This window comes from Setaria italica, chromosome II (genome assembly GCF_000263155.2).
Source record: "Setaria italica strain Yugu1 chromosome II, Setaria_italica_v2.0, whole genome shotgun sequence".
NCBI classification, from domain to species: domain Eukaryota; kingdom Viridiplantae; phylum Streptophyta; class Magnoliopsida; order Poales; family Poaceae; genus Setaria; species Setaria italica.
In genome coordinates, this window is record NC_028451.1 from 32,041,848 (window position 1) to 32,067,543 (window position 25,696).

At 47.6% G+C, this 25,696-nt stretch overlaps 2 protein-coding genes across 2 annotated transcripts; one reads left to right on the forward strand and one right to left on the reverse strand.

The window, feature by feature from the left end:
* Positions 1 to 39: 39 nt before the first annotated feature.
* LOC101759397 lies at positions 40 to 3,980 on the forward strand. The gene is made up of 10 exons (XM_004956874.4): positions 40 to 456; positions 559 to 650; positions 759 to 861; positions 948 to 1,210; positions 1,446 to 1,577; positions 1,678 to 1,794; positions 2,349 to 2,495; positions 2,991 to 3,208; positions 3,286 to 3,439; positions 3,558 to 3,980. The coding sequence occupies exons 1-10, from the start codon at positions 267 to 269 to the stop codon at positions 3,774 to 3,776; spliced, it is 1,635 nt and encodes a 544-aa protein (XP_004956931.1). The 5' UTR covers positions 40 to 266; the 3' UTR covers positions 3,777 to 3,980.
* Positions 3,981 to 4,188: 208 nt separating this feature from the next.
* On the reverse strand, positions 4,189 to 10,479 carry LOC101759802 (aldehyde dehydrogenase family 7 member A1). Its single transcript, XM_004956875.4, has 14 exons — positions 10,212 to 10,479; positions 10,007 to 10,093; positions 9,390 to 9,521; positions 8,910 to 8,982; positions 8,207 to 8,229; positions 8,054 to 8,117; positions 7,666 to 7,711; positions 6,913 to 7,093; positions 6,466 to 6,642; positions 6,219 to 6,383; positions 5,879 to 6,019; positions 5,660 to 5,757; positions 5,163 to 5,312; positions 4,189 to 4,561 (listed from the first exon to the last, which is right to left on the reverse strand). Exons 1-14 carry the CDS (start codon positions 10,347 to 10,349, stop codon positions 4,507 to 4,509), a joined length of 1,530 nt encoding a protein of 509 aa, XP_004956932.1. The 5' UTR covers positions 10,350 to 10,479; the 3' UTR covers positions 4,189 to 4,506.
* Between the last annotated feature and the right edge of the window lie 15,217 nt (positions 10,480 to 25,696).

Sequence of the window (25,696 nt, forward strand, 5' to 3'; positions counted from 1 at the left end):
ATCAATCGATATTATCTTTCCGGACATGGGGGCTCGGAGGAGAAAGGGAAGAAAACCTCCGCCCCGATCGCCGCCATTAAACTCCCCTTCCCCCAGCCCTAGGAAAGCGCCACCGGATCCGACCCCCTCCTCGAGGTCCTCCCCCCTCTCTCCCTTTCTCCCCACCTCACGGAACCCCGCCCCCGCCCGCCTTTTAATAGCTTCGCCCCACATGCGTGGCGCGAGTGCCGCCGCCTCCCGACGCAGCAGCCGCGGCCGTACCAGCGATGTCTCGTAGCGGGGTGGAGGTGGTCGCCAGCAGGGGGTGCGCGAGGCTGGTGCTCCCCGGGATGCACCACAACCCCTCCTCCGCCGCGTCCGTCGCCTCCTCCTCCGCCTCGCGCGGCGGAGCCGCGGCCGCCGCCGCCGATGGGCCCTTCTCGGGCCTCGTCATCTGCGTCACCGGGCTGTCCAAAGGTGCGCGCTTTAATTGCTTAACGATTTCGCGTGTGATGGTTGGAAAGCTTGTCCGTTTGATGCTTTTTGTTGTTTCTCGGTTGGTTGGTTCGTCGGCTGCAGAGGCGAGGGCTCAGGTGAAGGAGGCCACGGAGCGGCTGGGGGGCGAGTACAGCGGGAGCCTGCACCCCAAGTGCACGCACCTCGTGGTGCAGATATCCTTTGAACACACCAATTTTCTATTGCTTTTCGTAGTCCATGTCTTAGCAGTATCTGTTCCCAAAGCCCGATTCAGATTGCTGTGAGTCCTTAACACTCAGCACAACTTTGCTGGGCGCAAGTTCGAGCATGCCCTGAAGCATGGTCCGAGGAACGGACTATTCCTTGTAACTCTGGGTTGGTTTGTTGATTGCGTGCGGAGAAGCAGTAAGCACAAGCTCCATAATCGTCCCTTGATCTTGACGTTTGGCTAAAATTACTAATAATTTTAACCGGTGGTGTTTTGACTGAAGTGAGGTTGGATGAATCCTTGTACGCTATCAAGAACATTGGGGAGAATGGTTTGCCACTTGGGGAGTTCAACCGCTTTATTGCAGTTACTGTTGACGAGAAGTCTTGCCTTCCGCCGATGATTTTTCAAGACAAGGCGTGCTCAGATGCGACCCGGAAGCATCCCCCTCAGACTCCTATGAAAGAAAGTGGCAATGATGAGCTGGTTTTTATGAATGACACAATCTACATTGACCCTGGGATATCTGGTGAAATGAAGAAAAAGGTATTGCCCAACCCATTTCTTTCATGCTTTCATGATGGTAGCTGTATTACCAGAAACCACCAAACTGCAACTTTTAGGCAGGAAAAGATGATTTTCTGTTGTTTCTTCTGATGGAAGGGTTGCAGAATCCGTTAATAATTACTGCAGACAGAATTTATAATCAACTCCAATAAAGCAATGAGTTCTCCCTGAATTTGTTTAGTCCACAAGGATTACTGAACCCCCTTCACTGCAGATATCTGATGCTGCTACGAGAGAAGGTGCTAAGTTGCTCGAGCACTGGTTTATAGGTTGTCCTGCCACTTATGTTGTGTGTGAGGATGCTTCTATTAACAGATATGCAGGACACTCAGACAACATTGTAACTGTAAGCAATGCTACATTCCTATCCTTGCATTTGTTTCTTAGGTGCTACTTCACCAGAGGTGATCGCTTTGTCTTAACATGTTCTCCTCCCAATTTAACAGCCACTTTGGATCTTGAAAACAGTGAAGGAAAAAAACTTACAGCGTCTTGTCCATTTCTCTTCGGACCTAGCTAGGCGTGTTGCCATGGTTCTGCAAAATGCCCAGACATCTGACAAGGTATTTTAGCGTTACTATATTGTACGGTTGTACTCTTACTTGAGCCAATTATAAAGAAAGAAGTACTTTGATCACTTGCCCAAAGTCATGACCAGCATGGAGTTTTCATTTATTTTTTGTATGTTATTGAGATATTTTCCCTCTTCTTTTTTGAACGGATAAGAGAAATACCGAATTGATATCTGGCATATTACATGAGCAAACCCAACCTAACCTATCTTCATAATGGATAAGATGGTGTACAGAGTAGAGTGTATTTGATAACAGGCAGCTACCCTTCTGCAATGCGTTCAGTGAGAAAAGGACAAGATACTGCAGTATTGTGGTCCCCGTAGAAGGACAGTGATGGATCTGACTTCTTTTTTTCCTAATTTTGCATGATGAACATCACCAAAGTGCGTTCCAACAAATTTTAAATAATGTATTGAATATCCTATGTTTGCACAATTCTTTTCATTTGGAATTTTTTAGGCTCAGTTTGTTGTTTGCACTTTGCAGTAAGTTGCTATTGCTTGATTACAAATGAAGTGACATTAGATCTTCTGATATTTTAGAATAGAAAACCTGGGAGTGTTCCTTCTATAAACTCCAGTGGACGGCCATCAACCCAAGAGGAGATTGATGAGGTTCATCAAGAGAGGCAACAATTTGTTGAAGTGGCAAAGAAAGAAGTTCGAGACCGCCGTGCTCGTCGTATGCAGGTAAAAGTTGTTTTAGGAAGTTGCAGATTTTGTTGGCATGCATGTGGGCCCAATATTTATCAATAAATAAGACAAAATAAGCGCACATGAAGTCTTTAATATTTTTTTAATCATTTGTATCATGGTTACAATGAGACAAGGACTTATGTTTCATGCCTAGTTAGTCCTTGTTTATCTTTTTTTTTGTGCATTAATCTACATATCAGGTTCTTTTTTCGTTGTGCATTGCCATTAATCTGCATGTGTGGGTCTTCTCTCCAGCTGTCAAGGCACAGGCAGCCCCAGCTAGTATTAGCTAAGCTATCTAGTTCTTTAGTGGTCAGTATTACTGTTAAAGTGAAGTTGATTTATCACCCAGCAAAGTTTGCAGGATAGAGTGAACACACAATTCTCCTCGTGGAGGGCTGCGCATTCCCTGAATGCAGCACATTTATTTAGTCAATTCGTGATTTCATTTCCTTAAATGAAAATGACTAAATTTTGGTTTTAAGCCAGTCATGCGAAGTGCCAATTCATCCGATCACACCAGCCACACTTCTGGATTCAATCTGCTGGACAATCTCTGAGCCAACTTCATCCGCCTCTATTTATACGGATTCTTCATGGTCTGATGATACCAATGAGCAGCAAGGCACCACTTATTTTGATGCAAATGGGGATGCGAGGGATCCAGATCAACCAACTGATAATTTTTCCCGCCCACTGAAAGAAAGGTGATCAATCATAGGAAATTAGGTTTATCAAACCTCTTCTGAACTGCTATTCTGATTGCTTTCTTTTGTTCTTTCAGTGAGCGAAGTGAGTTGATCTTCAAGAATCACTTTCTTACCATACTCTTCCCTATTGACCGTTTTGGAGAGCTTGGACCTTCCTCGAAGACGTTCTATAACCATGGTGGCTTTACACGTATACAAGTGCTGGATCACATCTACAACTTCTACCAGGTATTTAGTGTCTTGGTTCAAGTACCACCCACCACAATACACACGCAAGGGTAAATGCATATCAATTGTTTCATCTTCTGGAGCGTTAAAAGCAGGAAATTATCACTTTTTTTTGTAGGAAAACATGTCAATGGATGAGATAGACATGGCCTTGCATACAGATTCTCGGCACGCTGATCGACTTCGATCGTTGTATTCAAGTGCCGAATCAGCAGAGAAAGGACTTGTAACTTTTAAAAGAATAGAGTTCTTAGGAAGCAGAAGAAGTTTTGAGGCACTAAAGCGCCTCAACAGGGAGAATAATAGCAATGTATATGAGCTTGTGATTAGGGCATGAATGCACCACACTCAGGTGCCATTTGGCAAAACTTATTTGTTACTTTCCAATAGGAAAAGGAAAAGTCTATAGTCAGGAAGGATGTACGTTTGCAGAACAAAGATGTGGGAAATAAATCCATAGTTTATTGGAAATAGCTTTGTCGGATCTGTAAGGCGCAAACTTGCAATGTTTCCCCTTTTTAAGCACAGACTTGCAATGTCATCTGGAAAAACTCTTAGCGCGCAGTGGTTTGCACGCAGCGTTGTGATTGTTATTCGAAACGAATACTTCTCAACTTGAATTCTAGATGGAAATGCTGAAAAGTTACACTGCATATAATGTACTAATGAGCCTGAATGAGGATGTTTTATTTTAAATGGTCCATTTTGAAGGTTACATTCGAAATTTGCTCTTGATTCCGAAATTCCAGTTTATTAGTAGACCCTGCAACAAGCATCTTATTATATGTTATTTTAAATGGTCCATTTTGAAGGTTACATTCGAAATTTGCTCTTGATTCCGGAATTCCAGTTTATTAGTAGACTCGGACACCAGCAACGAGCATCTTATTATATGTACACATACTAGTATACTACTACTGCTGTCCTCCAATTTAGGTTTCACAACTGTCACAGATAAACAATACTGATGTATGCAGAGATCTCAACACGATAGCATAAGTTCTCCAATGCGGGCATCCACGTCTGCAGAAAACAGCGAGATCCATGCTCAACCCTCTCCTGCCGGATTAACCAAAATTGATTCCCTGTGCTAGAGGTAGCTCGGTTCCATAGTTGATTGTACTGTAAATGTGTGGAATGACCATTAGTAAAGCGAAAAGCAGCAGAACCAGCATGTAAAGAATCTTGAGCCTACTCAAAAAAAGTACAGCAGATTATCTTGTACTACAACAGAATAATTGTAACAGAATATTTTGATTTATTGATCTACCGCATCATGAAAGGTACCCACCCAAGGGCAATCAAAACAAAGGGTACTCGTAACTCAAGCAGTTCTCTTTTCGCGTGTACTATTTCACCACATGGTGGGAACAGTATCCAGCAAGATGTGTTGCAGTTGGCAAAGTGCACAAGGTCAAAATGATGATTAAGGCTGGACCTAAAAAAGAAAGGACCAGGCTGGATACTGTGGACCAGGGCTGTGACTCCAGCCTATTAACAAGTAACTAGCCTAGCAGAAGATAGTTGAGTATAACCTATGACATATCTACAGCACTGCAATACCTGCTCTACAATCAGGTGATGGGTGCATCATGCCAGTATAATGTTAAGCTAAGCTACGCAACTATTTTGCAACTATCCTTATTATCCACCACTTTAATAATCATTATCTACAGTTGTACCATTTCAAATTCAACCACAGCCAAAATGTTTATACTCTTACCAAGTTGCCCTCCTCATGTACTGCTTCCAGGAATCACTTCCTGCTTCTCGTCCACCACCAGTTGCTTTTTCTCCACCAAATGCTCCACCGATTTCAGCACCGTTGGTAGGTATATTCACATTCACTATACCACAGTCACTACCATGGGGCCTGCATTATAAGTAACAGTGAGACTGTCGAATTGGCAATAATACATTATACATTAATATGATTCATTTTGTGGCAGAGGAGTATGGTTGCTCGTGCCATGTATTGGAACTCCAGTAGAGCTTTACTGGTATATAAGACAATATATGATATTGACTTGTTAATAAACATCAATTTCATTAGTATGTTGTGTACAGGTACCAACAAACAGGAAGGTCAATAGTGAACCAAACTTTGTCAAGTTATAACTTGTAAACCAAAGTAACTACCCTTCAATTAAGCAAACAACTAGAATAGCATGCTAACAAGGGATGAGCAATGCAACTCTGGGTTGTTGAGCAGAAACTTACCCAAGCCACTTAAAAATAATTTCTGGCCTCTTTGTAAATATTGAACTGCTCAATCCTTGAGGAACAGAGTTATTGATTTCAATTGCTTCCTTCAAGGTCTGTACGAAACACAAACCATATTTATCATGAATTATGATGATGATTACATGCAGTCGTTCGCAATCACAGCAAACAGAACAGATAAAACAATATAAAAACATAGTATTGACTATATGCTACCTGAAATTTCATCACATAAAGGACAGGGCCAAAGAGTTCTTCTTTCACAACTGGTGCAGAAGCTGAAATTTCCACAATCGTTGGCTGTACGAAGTTCCCTTCTGATTCAATGGCAGATCCTCCAAAAAGGATTGTCCCTCCCTGAATACATTAGATCAAATTATATTGTTAGAACTTCATGTCTTACATAAAGTAATACACCATTTCACCTGTTACCAGTAAACTCAAAATTACTTAATTTTAATAGCTATTTATATCGAGTGGGATTGTAATGGAGATCAACATAATTGTAGGAACCCAGTTACTTGACCGAAAATCTAACATTAATTTAAAGCTTCACCTGAGATTTGATGGTCTGTATGCCTTTCAAAAAGTTCTCTTTTGAAGTAGGAGTGTGCAGCGGTCCCAGTAAGGTGCCCTTCTCCAACGGATGCCCAATTCTGACTTGTTTATATACCTCAACAAGTTGATCAAGAAATGTTTGATATATACTTTCATGAAGAATCTGAAATAAAATGAAAAAGATAATTAGAAAAACTGAATACAAACCACAATAGATAAAAAACAGAAATGAGAAAACGCCATACCAGCCTACGGCATGTAGTGCAGCGTTGTCCTGCTGTACCAACAGCAGCAAACAACACAGAACGCACGGCTAGCTGAATATCTGCGTCATCCATAACAATTATGGCATTGTTCCCGCTAAGTTCAAGAAGGCATTTACCAAATCTTGCATTAACTTGTTGCTGAACCATTAGACCAGCCTGCATCGAGAAACCAGTGTTCAATAGACTTCCCACAAGGATGGGGATTTATAACACTTCCCACAAAAAGAGGCCCCCAAACATCACAGCGAGAATAAAATAGAGGAAATGCATAGAGATCAATAACAAAATGGATCTTAAGCAAGGCAGGCTTATACTACTGTTCATACAAGAAAGTATATCTAGCAAAAAAAAAAGATCAATCTCATGGTTGCCACAAGATCTACACAATAACGGAAAAAAAGAGTGAAATATGTGGAAGTTGAATACCCTTGTACTTCCAGTGAACGAAACCAAAGGTATCCTAGTGTCAACAGCGATTGCTTGGCCAATTTCAGTGCCCCCACAAAAAGCTGTGAAAATTGCGCCTGGCAAGTTGTTCTTCTCCAACACACTAGCTACTATTTTAGTCATTGCAATAGTGATCAATGGAGTAGTTGGGGCACCTTTCCTGCAATAATCACAACAAAATTACATAAGGAAACTGTCCTACCTACGGTACTGAAATGAGTTTGTTGCCACTAAAATAGAAAAACAGGTGCAATCTGTTGAACAGACTATTCATTTAGGAATGTTCTGTGTAAGGAGATGGACATTGTTTTCTGATTTGAGAAAAAAGATTGACTTCCCATTCTGCTCATTATGCTTAATTTTCAGCTACATTGCCATATTTTCATCCAGCCAGGTCTGTTACTAAAACCCTAGCAGGTCACAAGGTGCAGCACATGTTGTCTAAGAAGTGCTTCCTGAATGCTATATTACTTGAACTCCAGATGATTAGGATGTCACAACCCAAACAATTCATACAAAGTAACATGCCATACGATCGTTGCAGGCACATAAGTTCAAGAAATTATTCTGTTGAAAGGGAAGGGCCAGTGAATTTTCATGAGCAGGGACAAAGAGTAATAGATGAATCATAAGGGAGGTCAACTCAAAATTTCACTGAATGGAATGGTAAGATTTTCTATGCACATATATAACAGCAATTCTCCTTTATCAGAAAAGCAAACCCATTCTTACCAGACAACACAGTTTCCGCAGACCAAAGCAATGCAAGCATTCCAACCTACATGACACAAGAGAGACTATTGAGGTACTTATGCTTGTTAAGATTACATAACTATATGGTAGAGGTTGACAACATATCATGCATTGTGTGTGTCAGCAGAATAAGTAGGTAAATTGCATAGCAAAATCATGAAAGTTATATTTAAAGTATCCTATGGGCGCAGTAGTACCAGGTTACACCATTAACTGTCAATTGTTAAACTTTTTGGCTAAACATTCCCTATACCAAGAGTTTGAATATACAAACTGCATGGAGAGGTGATGCAACTTGTCAATTTTCATTGCATATAGATATTCTAGAAATGTAATGCACCAAAAATACAAGCAATCAGAGACTTACCGAGCACAGCGCAAGGAAAATTAAATGCTGTTATAACACCGACGACTCCAAGTGGATTCCACACCTATTCAGATAAGCATTGCATAGCCATTAGTTACGTACTGATATCTAAGAGTGGGCATACCACACAGGAAACTCGTAAAAGAAACCTACCTCCATCATCATATGGTTCGGACCTGCAAAAACACAGAAAATGGAGTGTTAGCAGACCTCCTGATATTATCATCTAGCTGCACATATGCTTTATATCCAGGACTTATGAAGATAAGGTAATACGCAATCACCCAGGACTTTGATAAAAAGCTATATGATTGATAACTGGGACTCTACCACCTTATGTGACTAATCAGAAAGGTAACGCTCTAAAACTCAGTTTTCTAATGGATTTAATTACTTATGATGCTCCTTTAATATGAGGACACAAAAAAGAATGGAATTTCAGCAAGTAATATCAGTGCAACATTTCAGGGAATTGGCATACAATACAGAAAACTGGAAAGGCAAGTCGATTGTACATCACCCAAGTAGTGATAAGGGGAAAAAATTAACATGAACCAAGCTGCTGCAGGTTAGCAGCTCTAATATTAGAAAAATACAACATACTGGCTGATTTCAACTAAGCATATTTGATAAAATAAACCTAGAAAGCTAGACTAATAGAAGGAGTGAAATATAACATTTAGCATTTCTGAGAAACAAGACCTCTCCTGGCTCCTATACAGTTGCAGATTATCAGAATCAGTTGCAAAATACAACCAACATGATCAAAATATTCAAATCTACAGTTTCATTGCAGATAGTGTGGTTTTCAACAGATAATCCGAAAAAGATATAACGAAAGGAAAAAAGGACTTACGTTCAGATGGTATAATTGATCCATTTAATTGGCGACTTAGCCCCACAGCATAATCACACATGTCAATGATTTCCTATAAAAAGAGGACACACCAATGCCATCATGAACATACAAGGGAACCAAAATCAGATTTCATTTTAACTCATTTAATCATTCATTTATTTTCACTAAAGGTTAACATCTTACTCATATGGTTTGGTGACACAAAGACAATACCAACTGCCTATTCAATACTGCTACACATCTGTGAATGGCATGTTTTAGGCTGCGTTGCAGTTCTAGGCTTCTAGCAGATAAGGAAATGGTAACAACACAGTATAGATGATATGTAGTATTCACGTTAAGAAGTACATTAACATTCTACAATAGAAACACATATACATGCTCTCAACTTGATGATAATACTTAACTACTTATCCAGAGCGCAAAAAGATAATGCGAAGATTGTAATAAATGCACTACAAGCAACCATGATCATACCTGAACCTCCCCGATCCCTTCCGGAAGAATTTTCCCCATCTCAAGTGACACAAGCCTGCCAAGGTGATGGAGCTTTGCTCTCAGTGCATCACCAATTTGCCGGACAATCTCTCCCCGCTTCGGAGCAGGAATCTGGAAGCATTGGCAGCTCATTATAAGCACACTGATAGGAGTAAAATCTTAGATCACTTGATGGACCGAACAATTTCTTTTTACAGTCCACAGTGTCGCCAACCTTCTAGACATAAAAATATTCCAAAATCGGATAGCCCAGAGATGCATGACCTCTAAAATTCTAGTGTAAAATCTAGTCAATGCTGACTGTATACCATAGTTTCGAGTTCCTGAATCAACCCATACAACCTCATATCAACAGAAATAGAAATTTAAACTTCCCTGAAAAGTGAAAACTAAAACCCAAAATGCACTGAAAATTGCAGATATCTGAAGCAAATCCAAATTCCAATTAAACGGAAGTGAACGTTTTCATTTCCACGGGATTAAATTTCACGGGCAATAGCAACTAGCAAACCACACATGCAAGCATTCCACCCTCCGAACGTGTGGCTGGCCATGAGCATTCTAACCAAAAAGAAAAACAAGTCAGAGAAGCTCACCGCCATCCATGACTTGGAGGCATCGAAGCAGGCGCGCATGCCATCCTCGTAGTCGTTCACGGACGCCTCCACAACCTCCGCGATAACCTAGCGCACGAACCACCACAGATACGCGGTAAACATCCTCAAAATCCACACAAAAAAACCAGATGCCAAATCGCCGAAAACCGCGCGGATCGGGCCAGGCGGCGGGTGGGGGACGCACCTGGTTGTTGGCCGGGCTGGTGGAGTTGACGACGGGGCCCGAGCCGCCCCAGGCCCCGCAGGCGAAGGATCCCAGGTTGCGCGGCGCGAGGCCGAGCTCGGAGAGGAACTGGTGCTCCTTCCTCGCAAAGGCCCCCATGGCGCGTCGGCGTTCCTTCCGGAAGGGATGAGGTTCCGTACGACGCGAGGGGATCGGGAGGGGAGGGGAGGGGAGGGGGGAAGGGAGAGCCGGAGATGATGGGGGCGTACTTGTAGAAGGAGGTGGAGTGGGGAGCGTGAACTGCTCCGGGAAGGAGACGACAGACGAAAGCGATATTTAATTATTTGCCATCTTATCTTTTCCGTTCCAACGTATTTGCCGAGAGATAAACATTCTTACATTTTTTCAATCTGTCCGACGTGGCATGCCAGCTCATATCGCCAGCGTGTACATGGTGCGCGAAATGTCTGTTTTGCCCTTTCTTCTTCCTCCACAAGCGCAGCATCCCTCCACGGCAATGCCGTCCACGTGTTCCTCGCCATTCGCGCTCGAGCTGCTGCTAGTGATCTGGAGCGAGCAACTGGTGGCCGCGGCCACGCTCACGGCCGTGGTTGTTCTGGAGCGAGTCCGTCTAGTCGCCCGCCTCGCGCGGCCGGAGATGGAGGAGGTGGCGGCGGGCCTCGTCTCGCCGATTCGAGAGACGGAGTCGCAGGCCAAGATACCGAGGCCGAACTATGCCGAATCCGTGACGGGGAGGGAGCTCTCCTCCCTCTGGGCTGCCGGCACGTCTTGCCGGTGAAGAACTGACGAACGGTGTCGCAAGCCATGATTCTATCTGCCGAAACATCATCGGAATAAATAAATCCGAAAGAGTTAACTTGCATCAAGGAAGCTCTTCAATTTCTCAGATTTGTCGTCATGATTATTCATGAACCTGTCGCTGCCTCACTAGCCACCGAGGAGTGCTGCTGGTACATGATTTATTTATTTAATTTTGCCTCCGGCAGTCTGGCCGTGATGCGGAGTACAGGCTCGGCAGGGGGAACACTTCCTCCTGGGTGCTGCCGGCAGCGCGGAGGTGGGGGCGACGAGGCTTTGCTCGGCGGGGAGATGCACTTTGCGAAGCCAGGAAGATGGCGGAGATGGGCATGGGTTTATCCATTTTGCCGGCCGCCAGAGATGATGGGTGACTGTGCATCTTGACTTGAGCGCGTCCTCGTCGGGCTTATGGCCGAGAAGCTCCCGGGGGCACTCACCGTGCTAGGATAGATTGGGGGCGCCGGCGGGAGGTAAGTGATGACATGTAGGGACCATTGTGCATGGAGAGAGGGAAGGGAGAAGGTGGGGGCAATGACGTGGGGTCCCTGTGTCGGAAGAACTCAGGCTGGACCAACTACACAATGCGAGGGTAAAAGAGACATTTAGCATGCCGCATCCACGCTGGCATTCCGAGCTGGCTGCCACGTCGGTCAGATTGTAAAAATATAAGAATCTTCGAGTGGCAAAATTCCACGCGCTGGTTACGGATGGCCAGATTTGCACGATCGGACGGATGCGAATTCAGAGCGACGTGGCCCGCGCGAATGGTGCCTGCGGGACCCCGGAACAGGGGGCCTTGATTGTAGCGTGGCATGGTGCCAAAAGGCTCAACAGATGTAACAGAAACGCTGGGCTGTGACTGTGAGGATGACAGTGCAACGAGTCAGCCGCTAGTCGCTGCGACTCACATCTCAAACAGACGTGGCGTGCTAGGATAACTGATCGGCGCGCGCGTGGCCGCTATCACTGTCTACTCGTGCTCTACTCAAATCCGAGGACCCGTGCCGTGCTTAACTTGGCTTCCGCGTCCACGAGCTCTAGGTCCGTCAGAGTCACGGGGGGCACATATATATCAGCCGCCGTACCGCTTCCTCTCTCTCGTACGTTCTTTAAAAAAAATTGTAAAAACGTCCTATATTTAACCGTTGCGGTTATTTTGAAAAAAAAAGTTTTAAATTTTTTTCATAATCAACCCGTAGTCCTGGGAGTTAAACTGCCGTAGTTCGTAGGTGATTTGCAAAAAAGCCCCTCAGCTTTTTCGTAATGGCCGCTAAGCGTGAGGGTGGGGACGGAGCAGCAATCGAGCGCATGGCGGAGCAGCGTGGCCGGCGCGGGCATGGCCGGTGCTAGGCCTGAGGGGTGGTCCTGGCACAGCTACGCCACCGCACGTGGGGGATGGGGGTGCCACAGCTTCCGACGAGGGCGGACTGGTGGCTTTCCCGGCGGTGGAGCTAGGACTCCTCGTAGTGGCGGCGCGTCGCATCGTCGTCACCCTTTGCTGGAACCTGAAGCTAATATCCCGACGGGGGAGGCATCACAAGCATAGTATAGTGGTGGAGGAGCTCCCTCGTGACATGCAGCAGATCTCGCATGACCATAGTGATGTATGCCACCACCCACCAGTGTGGATTCACTCACATGCCCAGCAATAGTCCTCAACCAGAGGCAACGCTAGCTGATGTCGTCTTCGTCAGCCACACTCACCGCCACATGTAGGAAGGGCTGCTGCTTCGGCCTCAGCAAGAAGCTCCACTGCCCACTGCTGCATCACCAGATCACCGGGAGGGCAATCCACAACTGGGAACCATATGCGTAGGATGACGAGGAAAAATCCATTGGAGCACGTCGCTGCTGATCTGCACGGGTACTTTCTAAGTCATATGAATTAATGATAAGACAGGTAAATTAATGATAAGAGGGATCTTCTTGCTCCACTTATTTTGTAATATGATTGAGAAGCTTACCATGGGTCATTGGGGGCACACTTCATGGTTACTCAGGTGCAGTACCTTCTCTTCTACAATTTGTGTTCATCTTAGTACAACGTCCTCTCAGATGCCTAACAATAATTATGGTTTTTTGTTACGAAGGATTTTAGCCCAACTGATAGATAATCAAATCTTAAATATGATTTGTCCTTATATTTTGAAATTTGCAGCCGCAAGATAGTAGGTCAATTGCTATACCTTTACTATCTAAATCTGAAAATTAATTTGTAGGTAAAATATTTGGTCATCATTGACTATATTTTGAGAAGCAAATTGCAGAAGGATACTTGCATTGGTTGATTGCTCATGTTTCTTGGAGCAACTAGGCCATGATGTCAAGCTGTTAGGGTGTATACACTCAGACATAAATTGTTGAGCATATTATAATCAAGGAGTGAGCATTTATTTTAGCCTTGCAGTTTTTTCTTTTCATAGGCTAAAAATTTTGTGCACAACCTCTTACGTTCATTATACTTGCATATTCATAAAAGCTAAGACAGGAGTTGCATTAGTACTGAATCTTACCAAAAGTTTTAATGCATGTTTGAACTAGATGTAGGATTACATATGTATAAAAATTGAGATTCCACCGTTTAAATAGACCGTGTAGAATTTAAAGGAGTTGTCCACTTATTATTATCAAAGATGTATACAAATATTATGAAATATTCTAAACCAGATTAGGAAGTGAAGCAAGCGAACTAGGAGCTAGCGAGTGACAACTTGGGAGCAAGTAAGAAACCGTAGCAACACATGTCATTTATGCTAGTATTTAATATATTTATCAAGAAAACAATAACTAATGTAAAAATAATTTAACATAAAATAACCTCTAAAGAAAACTACGGCAAGACTTTTCTGGTTGTCTTTTATTTGGTTGTCGGAGCTTGAGCATTGCAGGAAGATAAAAAAAACACTCCAGCCCAATAGTTCACACTAGAGATGGCAATGGGCACACGAAACCTGAAATTCGATGGGTTTTTATTCCATTAGGGCACGGGTATGGATCAATTTTTCTACTTTAGGTTTATTAATGGGCAAAAAATGAGACCCATCGGGTTCGCGGACATGGGTTTGGGAATATAAAACCTGAACCCATGAACTCATGGGTTTTTTAGACCCGGTCATGTACCACCAAATAAGGCCATGTTATTAGCCCACATCTCAATTTTGATGGTGGAAGTCCAACTCTTATATGCATGTGCTACTTTTTTATTGTGAGTTAAATTGTTAAGCACTGAACTTTGGTAGTTTAAGTTGTATACTATGCATTTATGTCACTGATATGAAGTGCTTTGTTAACATGTGGTGTTGTGAACTTGTGATTGGATAACTCTTATCTTGTCATACTATATTTTTGTTCATTTACATCAATGTTGCATGCATATATATATTGCATTCTGAATATATATGTATGTATGTATGTATATGATAAATTTTTTTTCTTGCTTTGGTACCCATGGGAGAGCCGTGGGTACCCGTTAACCCAATGGACATAGGTTTGGGCACAAAATTAAACCCGTGATGGGTTATGGGTTTCTTAATGGTCAGATTTTATATTCATGGGCATGGGTTTGGGTACAAAATTAAACCCGTGATGAGTCATGAGTTTTTTAATGGGCAGATTTTATATTCGCGGGCATGGGTTTGGGACGGCAAAACCCAACAGATTTTTGCCTATTGTCATCCCTAGTTTGGACAAGATAGAACCCCGTACTATTATGATAGCTCCATCGGGTGTCCCATCCGGCACTCTATGCTTAGAGCAAGGGCGCGTAAGGCCAGCCCCAACTCACAAGGTTTATAGATATTGTCTACAGAGCCACGTCAATAAGACACCACATCTGGAAACTTCCTCACCCAACGTACAATTTTTTTTGCACGGATCCCACTGTAAATTATATTATTATCTCTCTCCATTCTCTCTGAGCCTCTTTCCTGTCTTCTTTCTCTGACCAACCCTGCACGGCGATGGCACCATGGTGGTGCTGCAGCAGCGAGCCTTTGGGTAGCGGACTGGCTGGGGTGCGTGTCGGCTCGCTAGACGGCAGGTCGAGGGCTACGCACGAGCGGCTGGGGCACCCAAGCATCCAACTAAATCCAGCACTCAGATTTTCATCTCTGTCAAATCCAACATGAATCCATCCACTGCAGTGTCTAAATCTAAATCTAATCATCGAGCAAGCAATCCATGGAGGCCAAGTGCTCCTTTTCTGCTAGAGATGCAAACTGCACCTCCTCCATCTTCTCCAAATTATTTTTTTGAACGAACGGGCACGAGATTGTGCCTATTTCATTGATAAAGAGCGTTTGTACATCCGGCTAGCTGGTGAGGGGACACACCTAACAGATGCAATTACTTGCGAGAAATAAAATGCGCTAAATCCTTTGCCCCTGCTACTATCCACGCTCCAGCTTCTTCCTTGATTTTTGCAAAAGGAGCAGGAGCTGACATTTCCTCTCGATTGAAGACACGGCTATTCCTTTCCTTTCAGACTTCCCACATGATGAGCAGGGCAATGGAGCACATTCCTTTCCTGAGAGCTTGTGTTTTAGTAGTCATATTTATCCACTAGTCTAGCATGTTGTAGGTTTGGTTATGATGTCCAATCCACCACCAAGCCCCCAAATACTTTTGGTGAATCTGCATTCCCCAATGAGGTGATTGGCCATCTCCATTTCGCGTCTGCATGGGGCGCATGTAGGGGAGTGTGGCCGTCTCCTGCGCACTAGGCGGTTAGCCGTCCACACTCGGTTTTGTAGTATTAGGCATGCAAAGAATTTGCATTTTGGTGGTGCCTAGGATCGCTAGAGTGTTTTGCTGTGTAGGGCTTTTGTGGAACCAAGAGACTGTGCTTTGAACGTAGAAGCTGTAGAGTACCTGCCGCTCGCAGTGAGCTTCCATCGTATAGTGTCTTCCTGTTGTGGTTGTAGCCGCACTGCTAAAATTAGCCGTCATAATGTCGTAAATTCCTATAGATGCAATGGCATGATGCCATCGCGTATGTTAAGATCCGTGACCCAAGTATTTCCCTGCAAGGCCTCCACGACGCTTCTTTTTTTTCCTCTGGATATCACAAAGATGTTTGGCGCCATATCTCTCGGTATCCAACCATGCAGCTAGCTTGATTGCCGGAAGGTAGTCTTCTAACCGTTCCCCACAGTGATGGTCGTGCAGGTCGCGAATAAAAGTCTGTCGGTGTCGTCGTATGGCATTTCCATACCAACCCATGTTTTCTGCGGCGATTCCCATTCATGCCACAGCCACCATAGTCTTAGCGCCCTTGCGAACTTATGAAGATTTAGTACCCCTAATCCTCCATTTTGCTTTGGTAGGCACGTTCTAATCCAGTTTACCTTGCATTTTCCTCCAGTCAGTTCTTTGTCGCCAGCCCATAGGAACCTTTTCCTTATTTTGTCTAGGTCCTCGAGTATTTCGTGTGGGACCTTAAGGACCGTCATCAGGTATAGTGGCTGCGCCGTCATCACCGTTTTAGTAAGGCAAGTGCGGCCTGCTTGGTTGAGGTTGCGTCCGTTCCATCCCGATTGTTTACCTATTGCTTTGTCGATTAAAGATTGGAAATCAATCTTCTTTAACCTTCTTATCGTAAGGGGTAAGCCCAGGTATCTTATTAGGAATCCTGTTTGAGTTATTGGTAGCCTCGATAGGATTTCATCCAGGTTGAAGCATTCACAGCTGATAGGCGCGACGCTTGTTTTTTTGCAGATTTGTCCTCAAACCAGTTGCCTCGCTGAATAGACTTAATAGCTGCGTCGTGTTTTCCATGTCTGTAGTTGTTGGTTTTATGAAGATCACTGCGTCATCATTGTACATTGAGATTCGTGCGCGTGTTGCTCGCCTGCCCAATTTACTGAGTAGGCCCATGTCGGTCGCTTTGCGTATTAGTTGGTAGAGTGGGTCTATTACTAGGATGAAGAGGAGAGGGGCAGTGGGTCTCCTTGTCTTAGCCCACGGCCGTGCATAATCATATCGGATGGGGTGCCATTAAGGAGTATTTTTGAAGTGGAAGTTGTGAGCATTGCCGCAATCCAACCACGCCACCTAGGTGGAAAACCTCTGTGTTGTAGTCGTGATAGAAGGTAATCCCAGCGCACTGAGTCAAAGGCCTTTGAGATATCCAGTTTCATTAGCAAGGCAGGTGTTTTGTTTCTGTGGAATCGGCGAGCCATATTTCTAACGTAGAGGAAGTTGTCGTGAATACTTCTTCCTTTGATGAAGGCGCTTTGGCACGGTGATATTAGTGCATCCATAAATGGGGCTAGACGTAACGCAAGGATTTTGCTTATGATCTTGGCAATGGCATGTATCAGACTGATTGTCCTGTAGTCTTGGATTGTTTCAGCGCCCTTCTTCTTTGGGATTAATACTACATTAGCCGTGTTGACGAGGTTCAAGTCCCTGCAACAGATGTTGTGGAAGGAGTTAACTGCTACCATGACATCCCCTTTTATTATGTGCCAGCACGATTTGAAGAAGAGACCGGTGAAGCCGTCTGGCTCTGGCGCTTTGCTCTTCGGGGGTTCAATGATTGCGTGAAGTATTTCATCTTTTGAGAAGGGGTTGTCCAGTGCTTGTAAATCAACTGTTGGGAAGTCCATAATCTCTCGGTTTAAATCTTTGGAGCGTTGCTGAGGCGGTTTCATCATGTTGTCGAAGTGTGCTTGGATCATCATCTTTTTGTCTTCGAGTGTTGGTGCCCAGCCATGTTCCTTATTTAACCTCTGGATGAAATTTCTTCTTCTTCTGGCGTTTGCTTTTAGATGGAAGAGCTTTGTCTCTGCGTCGCCCTCGCGCAAGAAAGTGATTCTAGAGCATTGCTTTTTCCTCACCTTTTCTATGGCCGCCCATCCTAATAGTCTCCTCTTTAGCTTATGGCGCATGGAGTATTCTGCGTCGGATAGTTCTCTCATCTCTTCAGCCATGTCAAGGCGCAGGATAACTTCTTGGGCCATATGCAGTTTAAGTTTGGCGTCTGAGACGATTGACCTGCTCCATGTTCGAAGTGCGTGAGCAATTGCATGCAGCTTGTGCCCTAGTCTGTGGAAAGGTTCTGTGTGGCTCGTCCACTTTGACCACTCACGTGTGACTACATCGTGGAAGCCTGGAAGGTGTGTCCAGAAATTTTTGACTTTGAAAGGTGTTGGGTTTCGGGGTCCAGATTGCTGTGCCAATAGAAGCGGACAGTGGTCGGAGTGTGAAGAGGAGAGCGCGTGTAGTACATGGTCGTTGAAGTATAAATCCCAACTCTCATTGTAGAACACTCGGTCAAGACGTATTAATGTCGGCCGACGTCTAGCGTTACTCCAGGTGAACTTTCTATTCTGCATGTGTATTTCTTTTAGGCCGCAGTAGTGTAGTGCGGATCCAAACCTCCTCATCAATTGCTGATTGAGGTTTCTGTTATTTTTATCTCTCGCCCTGTAGATGAGATTGAAATCACCCAAAACAAGCCATCGCGTGTCGCCGGCCAGTTTCATAGCGCGTAGGTGTCGTAGGAAGGCTAGTTTGGTATTGTGCATGAGGGGTCATATACTGTCATTAAGCAGACGAATGAAGTGCTGCGCTTGACCACCATTGTGGCTGAGATGGAGAAGCTGCCAATGTGGATGTCCTCTATGTCAACTACACTATCATTCCAAAGAGTGAGGATCCCTCCCTTTGTGCCTATTGTCGGTTTGTAGACAAAGTTGTTCAGGCGATGTCCCCCCAGGAAGGTAGCTAGAGTTGCATCTATATTTTGTAGTTTTGTTTCCTGTAGGCATGCTATGTGACACGTTGTTGTTGCTAGCATTTCACGCACCATCAGGCATCTAGCAGGGGCGTTTAGACCTCGCACGTTCCATCACATTATTTCGAAGTTACCAATCATCTGGGTTTCATTTTAGTCGCTGGCGGGGTTACCACAGGCTGGTGACGTATTAAGGTAGGTTGTCGTAGCCGGTGGCGTATGTGTTGCATGCAGTTCATGGCATAGGGGTTCGTAACGGTTGGACACGTTGATCGCTCGAAGGTCATGGCCAGTAGGGCACAATTTACAGTTCATAGGTTTTGCCCGAAGGTCGATGCCAGCAGGGCTAGTGTGTCGTCCTCCCCGAAGGTCGCAGCCAGTAGGGTGAGGAAGTGGCGAAGCAGTGCAGTTTTGTCGCTAAACCGGAGATACAAGGCGTGCAGGTGACGCGCAGAGGTAGGTTGTCTTGTGGGTATAATCATGGCGCGGTGTTGAGCTCCTGTTGCAGGTCGTCTACGGCGCGTAGCCCACCATGTGTAGTACTGCATCATTCATCTGCTCTGCCACAGCATCATCAAGATTGAAGAGAGTGGTCATGGCACCTATAATGAAGTCTGGAAGAGCTCCCTGGAACATGCTGATGAAGTCTTGCAGGATGTGCTCGATTGGGGTGAACTCGTCATCGCCGACACCAAGCTTCCTCCATAAGTTCCTCTGCTCACGTTCGATGGCCGGCATCGCCGGTTTCCTCACCAGATGCACGCTTTGGCGGACCTCATTCATGTTGAAAGTACAGCGCTACCGCGCGCGTTGAGTTGGTTGCAGTTGTAGCGCCGGTGGTTTTGGGTTGGCGAAGAGGTCGTGGACGAATCGAGCTGGTGCGGAATCTCCTTCTGCCGGTGCCGGCTCGCTATCTGGAGGCGGCGCGTGGCCTTCCTTTCGCACGGCAGCGTCTTCATTGCCTGGCCTAGGCCAAGCAGTTGGAGCTGGAGCACTGTCCACTAATGAACTGGGCCAGCTGAAAGGCCTAGTTGCCACGATGTGCGTTTGCTCCTTTTGGCTATTCTGGCCCAGCGACTGGCGACCCACTGCTACTGGCTCCATTTGCGCCTGGGCCTCCTGCCCTTGCTTGCCAACGACGGCCGCCTCAGCGCCCACCGCTGTAGGCCCATTTGGCACAGGCTGTGTGCCTGATGGGCCTATGGACCTCCGCGTCTTGTGAGCCTTGTGGCCCACTAGCGCAGGATCGGCGCTTGTCGGGGCCTCCTGCCCTAGCTCTTGCTCTTGGCCTGGTGGGCCCATGGAGCCCAGGGCATTGTGAGCCTGGTGGCCCACTAGTGCCACTTCATCGCGTGCTAGGGCCTCCTACCACAGCGCTTCCTCTGCCGCGTCGTCCAGCGTCGGGGCCTCTGTTCCCAGCGTCGTAGCCCCAGCCGCGGCAGCGACACTGGCGGGCGTCGTGGCAGCAACCGCCAGTGGAAGCAGCGGCAGGTCCTCCATGTTCGGACCCATAGCCACGGCCTCCGTCGCGGAGAAACTCAGACGGTCCAGCGCACATTCAACCTCCGCTACTGTCAGTGCTGTCGCAGTGGTAATCCTGTCGAACACTCGGTTAACAGGGATTAAGGGCTCACAGGGTGCGCTTGGCATGAACCAGGCTCCATTTCCAAAGATGAGCTCCCAGTTCACCGGAACCGGAGAGTTGTAGATGCTGAGCCGATCCGCAAGGCGGTGCGCTTTGTCGATGTAGTCCATGGCCTCTTGAATCAGCATCTCCGCGTTTTCACCGGGAAAGACTTGTAATCCTCTCCTTACCTGGCTGTCAAGCATCGCCTGGAGGCTGTTCTTGAGCACCATAGCTTGGGCATTGAATAGGGCTTGCACTTGTGCACTCACCATGCTCTTGAGCTCATCCAGGTGCGGCAGGGCAGGAGCGATGGTAGCCAGGCTCACTTTGAGAGGCGACGGCTTTGGCATTGTGGACGCTGGGAGGTAGGTGGCCAATGGTACAACACTCCTCTGCTGGCCCCCCTTGAACTCAGCCTTCCAGCGCCTTGGTGAGTGCGTGAGCTTGCGGTGTACCGCATCCTAGCCCTGGTTGGCATGAAGCTAGATGTTTCTTTCGCACCCTCTTCCCGGATGTTTGTAGCCATTGTCATCATCGTCGTCGTCCTCGTTGCGGTGCGGCAAACAGAAGGGCCTGTCATCACATGAGCCCTTGCCCCCCCCAGCCTGGCGTCGTGGCATCACCAGTCGTCGTCCTCGTGCTTGCCGCTCCTGTCATGTTCACCGTGGCCGCGTTCCCGTGGTTCCTGTTCCCGCGGCGGCCTGAGGAGCCTTGCGGGGAACTTTGCGCGTGCGTCAGAGGGAGTGCCGTCTGACACCCCATAGCGCCAGGCATAGCCCTAACGCACAGGGTTGAAGCTAGAGGGGTTGTTGATGGCACCATCGAGGTCGCAAGCCGCCACGGTGTCGTCCTCCAACACGCCCAGGTGCAAGAAGACCTCAAAGCGCACCCCCTGTTGCCAGCGGTCCAGTTGCGACGTGGAGATGGTGACCGATGAAGACTTGTCAGAAGGCCGGTGAATGAAAATCAGCCACACTCGCTTGGGGATTTCGCTTGGGTTCTGTCCAGGCCCATAGATCGATGTGCCTGGTGTCGGTGGGCTGGACCAGGTCGGAGTTGATGTACTAGAGGGCGCAACGTGTGCTGATGATGCGCTCGACGATGTCCAGTGTGCACACATGTATCGGAATGCCGTCGAGGTAGAGGCGCACCTGGAAGAAGATGCCTAAGTCGAGCGCGTGGCTCAGGTTGCGCCATGGCTGCAAGCATATGTTGATGCCCTGGCCTTGGAAGCGTCCGCGATTGCGAGTTGCGGCATATTGGGCACTATCGATGAAGCAGACGAGGAATGGCTCCTGCTGAAGCATGGTGATGATGACTTCGCCCCTCTGGAGGTGCAGCTTGTCCAAAAGGAGGTCCTCAATGTCTTTGGCGCCGGCACCGCGCGGGAGGTGCAGGGCCCATGGAACCAGAGTAGTTCCCTCCCAATCCTTGGCGTCTCGCTCAGGGTCGAAGGAGTTGGGCATGATGATGGTCTCCTTATCGGGGCGGGTGTTTGGGTCTCTAGTCGCCTTCCGTTGTTGAACCCATGGTGGCGGCAGCGATGACGGTGGTGGTGGTGGCGGTGGTGGTAGGGGCAGCTTTTGCGGTGGTGGACGGGGACGAGCAGTGGTTGGTGGCGGTGATGGATGGGGACGGGAAGTGACTGGAGGTGGATGGCGTGGGCGGCGCAGCGGCGGCGGTGGCGGTGGAGTGTGCTGTGGTGGTGCCAGCGTTGTTGGTGGATGGGGATGAGCTGTGGCAGGTGGTGGGCGGGGGTGGTATTGCTGGCGACGGGGGTAAGCAGCTTGGAGTGGCCGCGGGTTCCTGCTGAAACGCGCTCGGTGCCCCAAGCAACGGCTGAGGAAGCAGCGTACGGGGTCTCTGCAATTGGCCGTGCGGTGGTCTTTAGCCAAACAAATGAAGCATCGTTCGGTAGTGGCATGATTGAAGGCGTCGAGTGCCGCGGTAGTTGCGTACTTTGACTCCTCACCGCGCGGCCGGCCGTGTCCGCCGTCACATCAGGCCAGGCGGGACGACGTGCTCTACGTTGAATGCTTCATGCGCCTCGTAGCTGTCATCCACTCCTGGGCGGAGGCAGGGCAGCTTGGCTGGTGGGCCTGGTGGGGTGCACTGGCGCGGCGAGGCCATGACGCCTTCTCCCTGAAGTTAGTGCGTCGTGGCCTTGTCAGCTCGTCGGCTTGAATGCGGCATCCTTGGCGGGGAAGGGGCCACACGTCGCGAGGGTGGTGCTACCTACCCGACCGTTGGGGAGCACTCCCCCCAACTTGACTACCTCTGCATAGGATTTCCTCCAATCCGCCATGACAGGGGGTGAATCCTGCTTCGCTGCTATCAGATCCTCCATGTGTACCTTCGGATCCATCGCCGACGCTTGCGGATCCGGTGTTTCTGGCATGGAATCATCCTCCTCAAGGTGCGGTCGCCCATGGCGCAGTGGTGGTGGGGGCGTCTCGCAAAAGAACTGTTCCCAGGATGATATTGGGCTTGGTGTGGCTGGTTCAGCAATGGGGAAGTGGCGGTGGTGCGAGGTAAGGCACCGGCATAGGGTGCGCGGCGGTGAGGTTCGCTAGTGGCTTGGTGGCGGCGGTGGCAGCCGGGGACGGGGGTCGGGTTTGGGAGGCATGTGGAACTGGCTTCCTATCTTCTCCAAATTAGCACCTGCAAGCCATCCCTACTCTTGCAGCTATGCAGCTATGGCAGCCGGCAATGCCAAGCACAAAGTGACGCTACCGAGAGAGGTCGGCTGGCGTGGTTTGCGCGCTCGCGAATGCGAGCGAACCCTCAGGTCGAGGGAGGGGCGTCGGCGTCAAGGCCACGCTGAGACCTCCGCAACGAGCCTACCAAGGTTGAGACGCGGCCGAAGAACCTACGGCGACGATGAGCACAACGAGCTTCCGAGGGGCGCGGTGGCTACAGCGACGACGTGCACGGCGAGCTTTTGAGTGGCATGGCGGCTACGGCAAGGAAGGTCCTAGCCATGGCGGACTCCTGGGCATGGCTCGGGTCTGTCCGCTGGTGGGTCCCACAAAAGGCCAGTGCACAAGTGCTGGAACACGGAATCGTCGGTGTCGCGTGCATTGGATGTCGAGTCGATCCAGTTTCGTGGATGAGAAACGATGTCTTGATTTTCAACTCTCTCTCCTCAATAATTCTCTTGCCACGTCATCAAAACGGTTACATGGTATTTTATTAAATGCTATGGAAACCAGCTGACTAGGAGGGTTGGGACTGCCAAAGGAGGTATTTGGTTTCACGGACTAAAGTCTGTCACATCAAATATTTAGATACTAATTAGGAGGATTAAACATGACAATTGTAGAGATGGAGGCTAATTCGCGAGACGAATCTATTAAGCCTAATTAGTCCTTGATTTGACAATATGATGCTACAGTAAATATGTGCTAATTATGAATTAATTAGGTTTAATAGATTCGTCTCCATCTATACAATTGGTTTTGTAATTAGTCTATATTTAATACTCATTAGTATCTAAACATTTGATGTGGTAGGAACTAACCTCAGTCCGTGTTCGAAACCAAACACCCTGATAAAGCTATCCACAAACTGACCAACAGAGGATGGAGCATGAAGCACGCCCTCATTTTCTTTTTATTTTCCGCTCGTCTCGTTGTCGTCTCCGTTAAAAGATCACTTCACCTGTGTTCTCCGGATAAGCGTTCCTTGGTCTGCTCCATCCCTTAGCTCGTCGAACTCACACGTCAGACCTCGTTCCGAACTTCTGATTGGTAGGCGTAATCTGTACCTAAACCTTCGTGTTTATCGATAAGTCCGGAGAGATCGACGCTGATTTGTACTTAGCCCAACATTCCTGGACAGGCAGGAGTGTGTTGCTAGTTTGTTGTGCTGGGCTAAGGAAGTTGGGCGGCCACGATCGGCCCACTGGGCTCCATGTTAGATTCTATTCTTGATCTTTTTTTTTTGAAAAGGTTATTCCATTCAGTTCTTGTTGGGCTGCAGTGGAGGTTGTTGTTGTCAGGTGGCCCTAATCCATCCATTTGGTGTTTGCGTTGCGCTTCGTACGTACGTTTGGTTGGTGTTGTGCTTCATGTACGTTTGTTGTGTCAAGTTGTGTGGCATGAGTTGTGTCAACATTTGTGTACGATGATCTTCTCAGATGCCGCTTAGGACTCCCGTGGGTCGTTCCAACTCTCAAGAAAAAAAAAGAATTGTTACTGCACACGCTAGACGACCGCCACGTCCCTACTCCCTGCCGTCAGGCGTTAGCAACTCAGCATTCAGCACCTTTGTGGCTGGTACAGCTGTAGTGTAGTGAAGAAAACGAAGCGTCATGACCCACGGCGCCACAGGCAACACCGGTGCGGGGAAAGACGGAGCTCTTGCCCGTCGCGGGCACGCCACCCCAACTCGCCTCCGACTCCGACGCCTCTTGACCCTACCTTCCCGGACGAGCCGGCGCTCGCGGCACGCAACCGGAGGACGAGAGCCGATCAAAGACAGAACAGTGGAGTACCAGCCGCGAACGAATCCACCGACACACGTGGACTCCCTCCAAAGCAGTCTCCGGGTCTGCAAGCCTCCTTTCCGCCGGGCCGGCCGAGCGCTTTTGCCGGCCGCGGGAGTACAGCCGCTGCAGTACAGGTCGTGCGCCTGTACTGCACGGCTGCGCGCGCGTAGTACCCGTCCGGCCGTCCCCGTCCGGATGTCCGATAGGCCAGGCCCGCACGCCGCCGGGGCTAATTTACATGGGAGCCCCTAGCCCCTTGTCGTCTGCGACGGCGACGCCGCAATGTTCATGCGAGAGAGATGTGGGCATGTGGCCTACTATAGGTCGCCTTGTTTTGGCGATTTGCCCATGTTTTTCCCGTTCGGCCAGCGCAGCAGTAAGCAGTTCGTGGAGATCGGGAAAAACCGGACTTGGGAGCTGGGAATGCGCCATCTATCTACGGTTGTTTTTCTTGCTTGACAAATTCGTTTCATGGAATTTCAAAGTGTCAATAATTGCTTTCAAAGAAGAACATCTAGAGTTGCATAGGCAAAGAATAAAATAGTCCGGCTACTTTTCTCTCTCATAAGCAAGGAAGCACCGCAGTTCTTATCTGCATAGTTCGACAACACATGCTCTAATATTCTGTTTCATCAAAAAGTCAACAGACAAACAACCACTAATCCTACTATGCTAGGCCTCCTACCTGTTTCCTAGAAGGCCGCTAATCTACCGCCTACGCGCCTACCGGCGCCTGATGCCCCTAATCTAGCGCCTACGCGCCGGGAAAGCGACCCGATTCCGATGGCGCGAACGTAAATTGGCCCGAACGGCGTGCCCCATGCCGCACCACG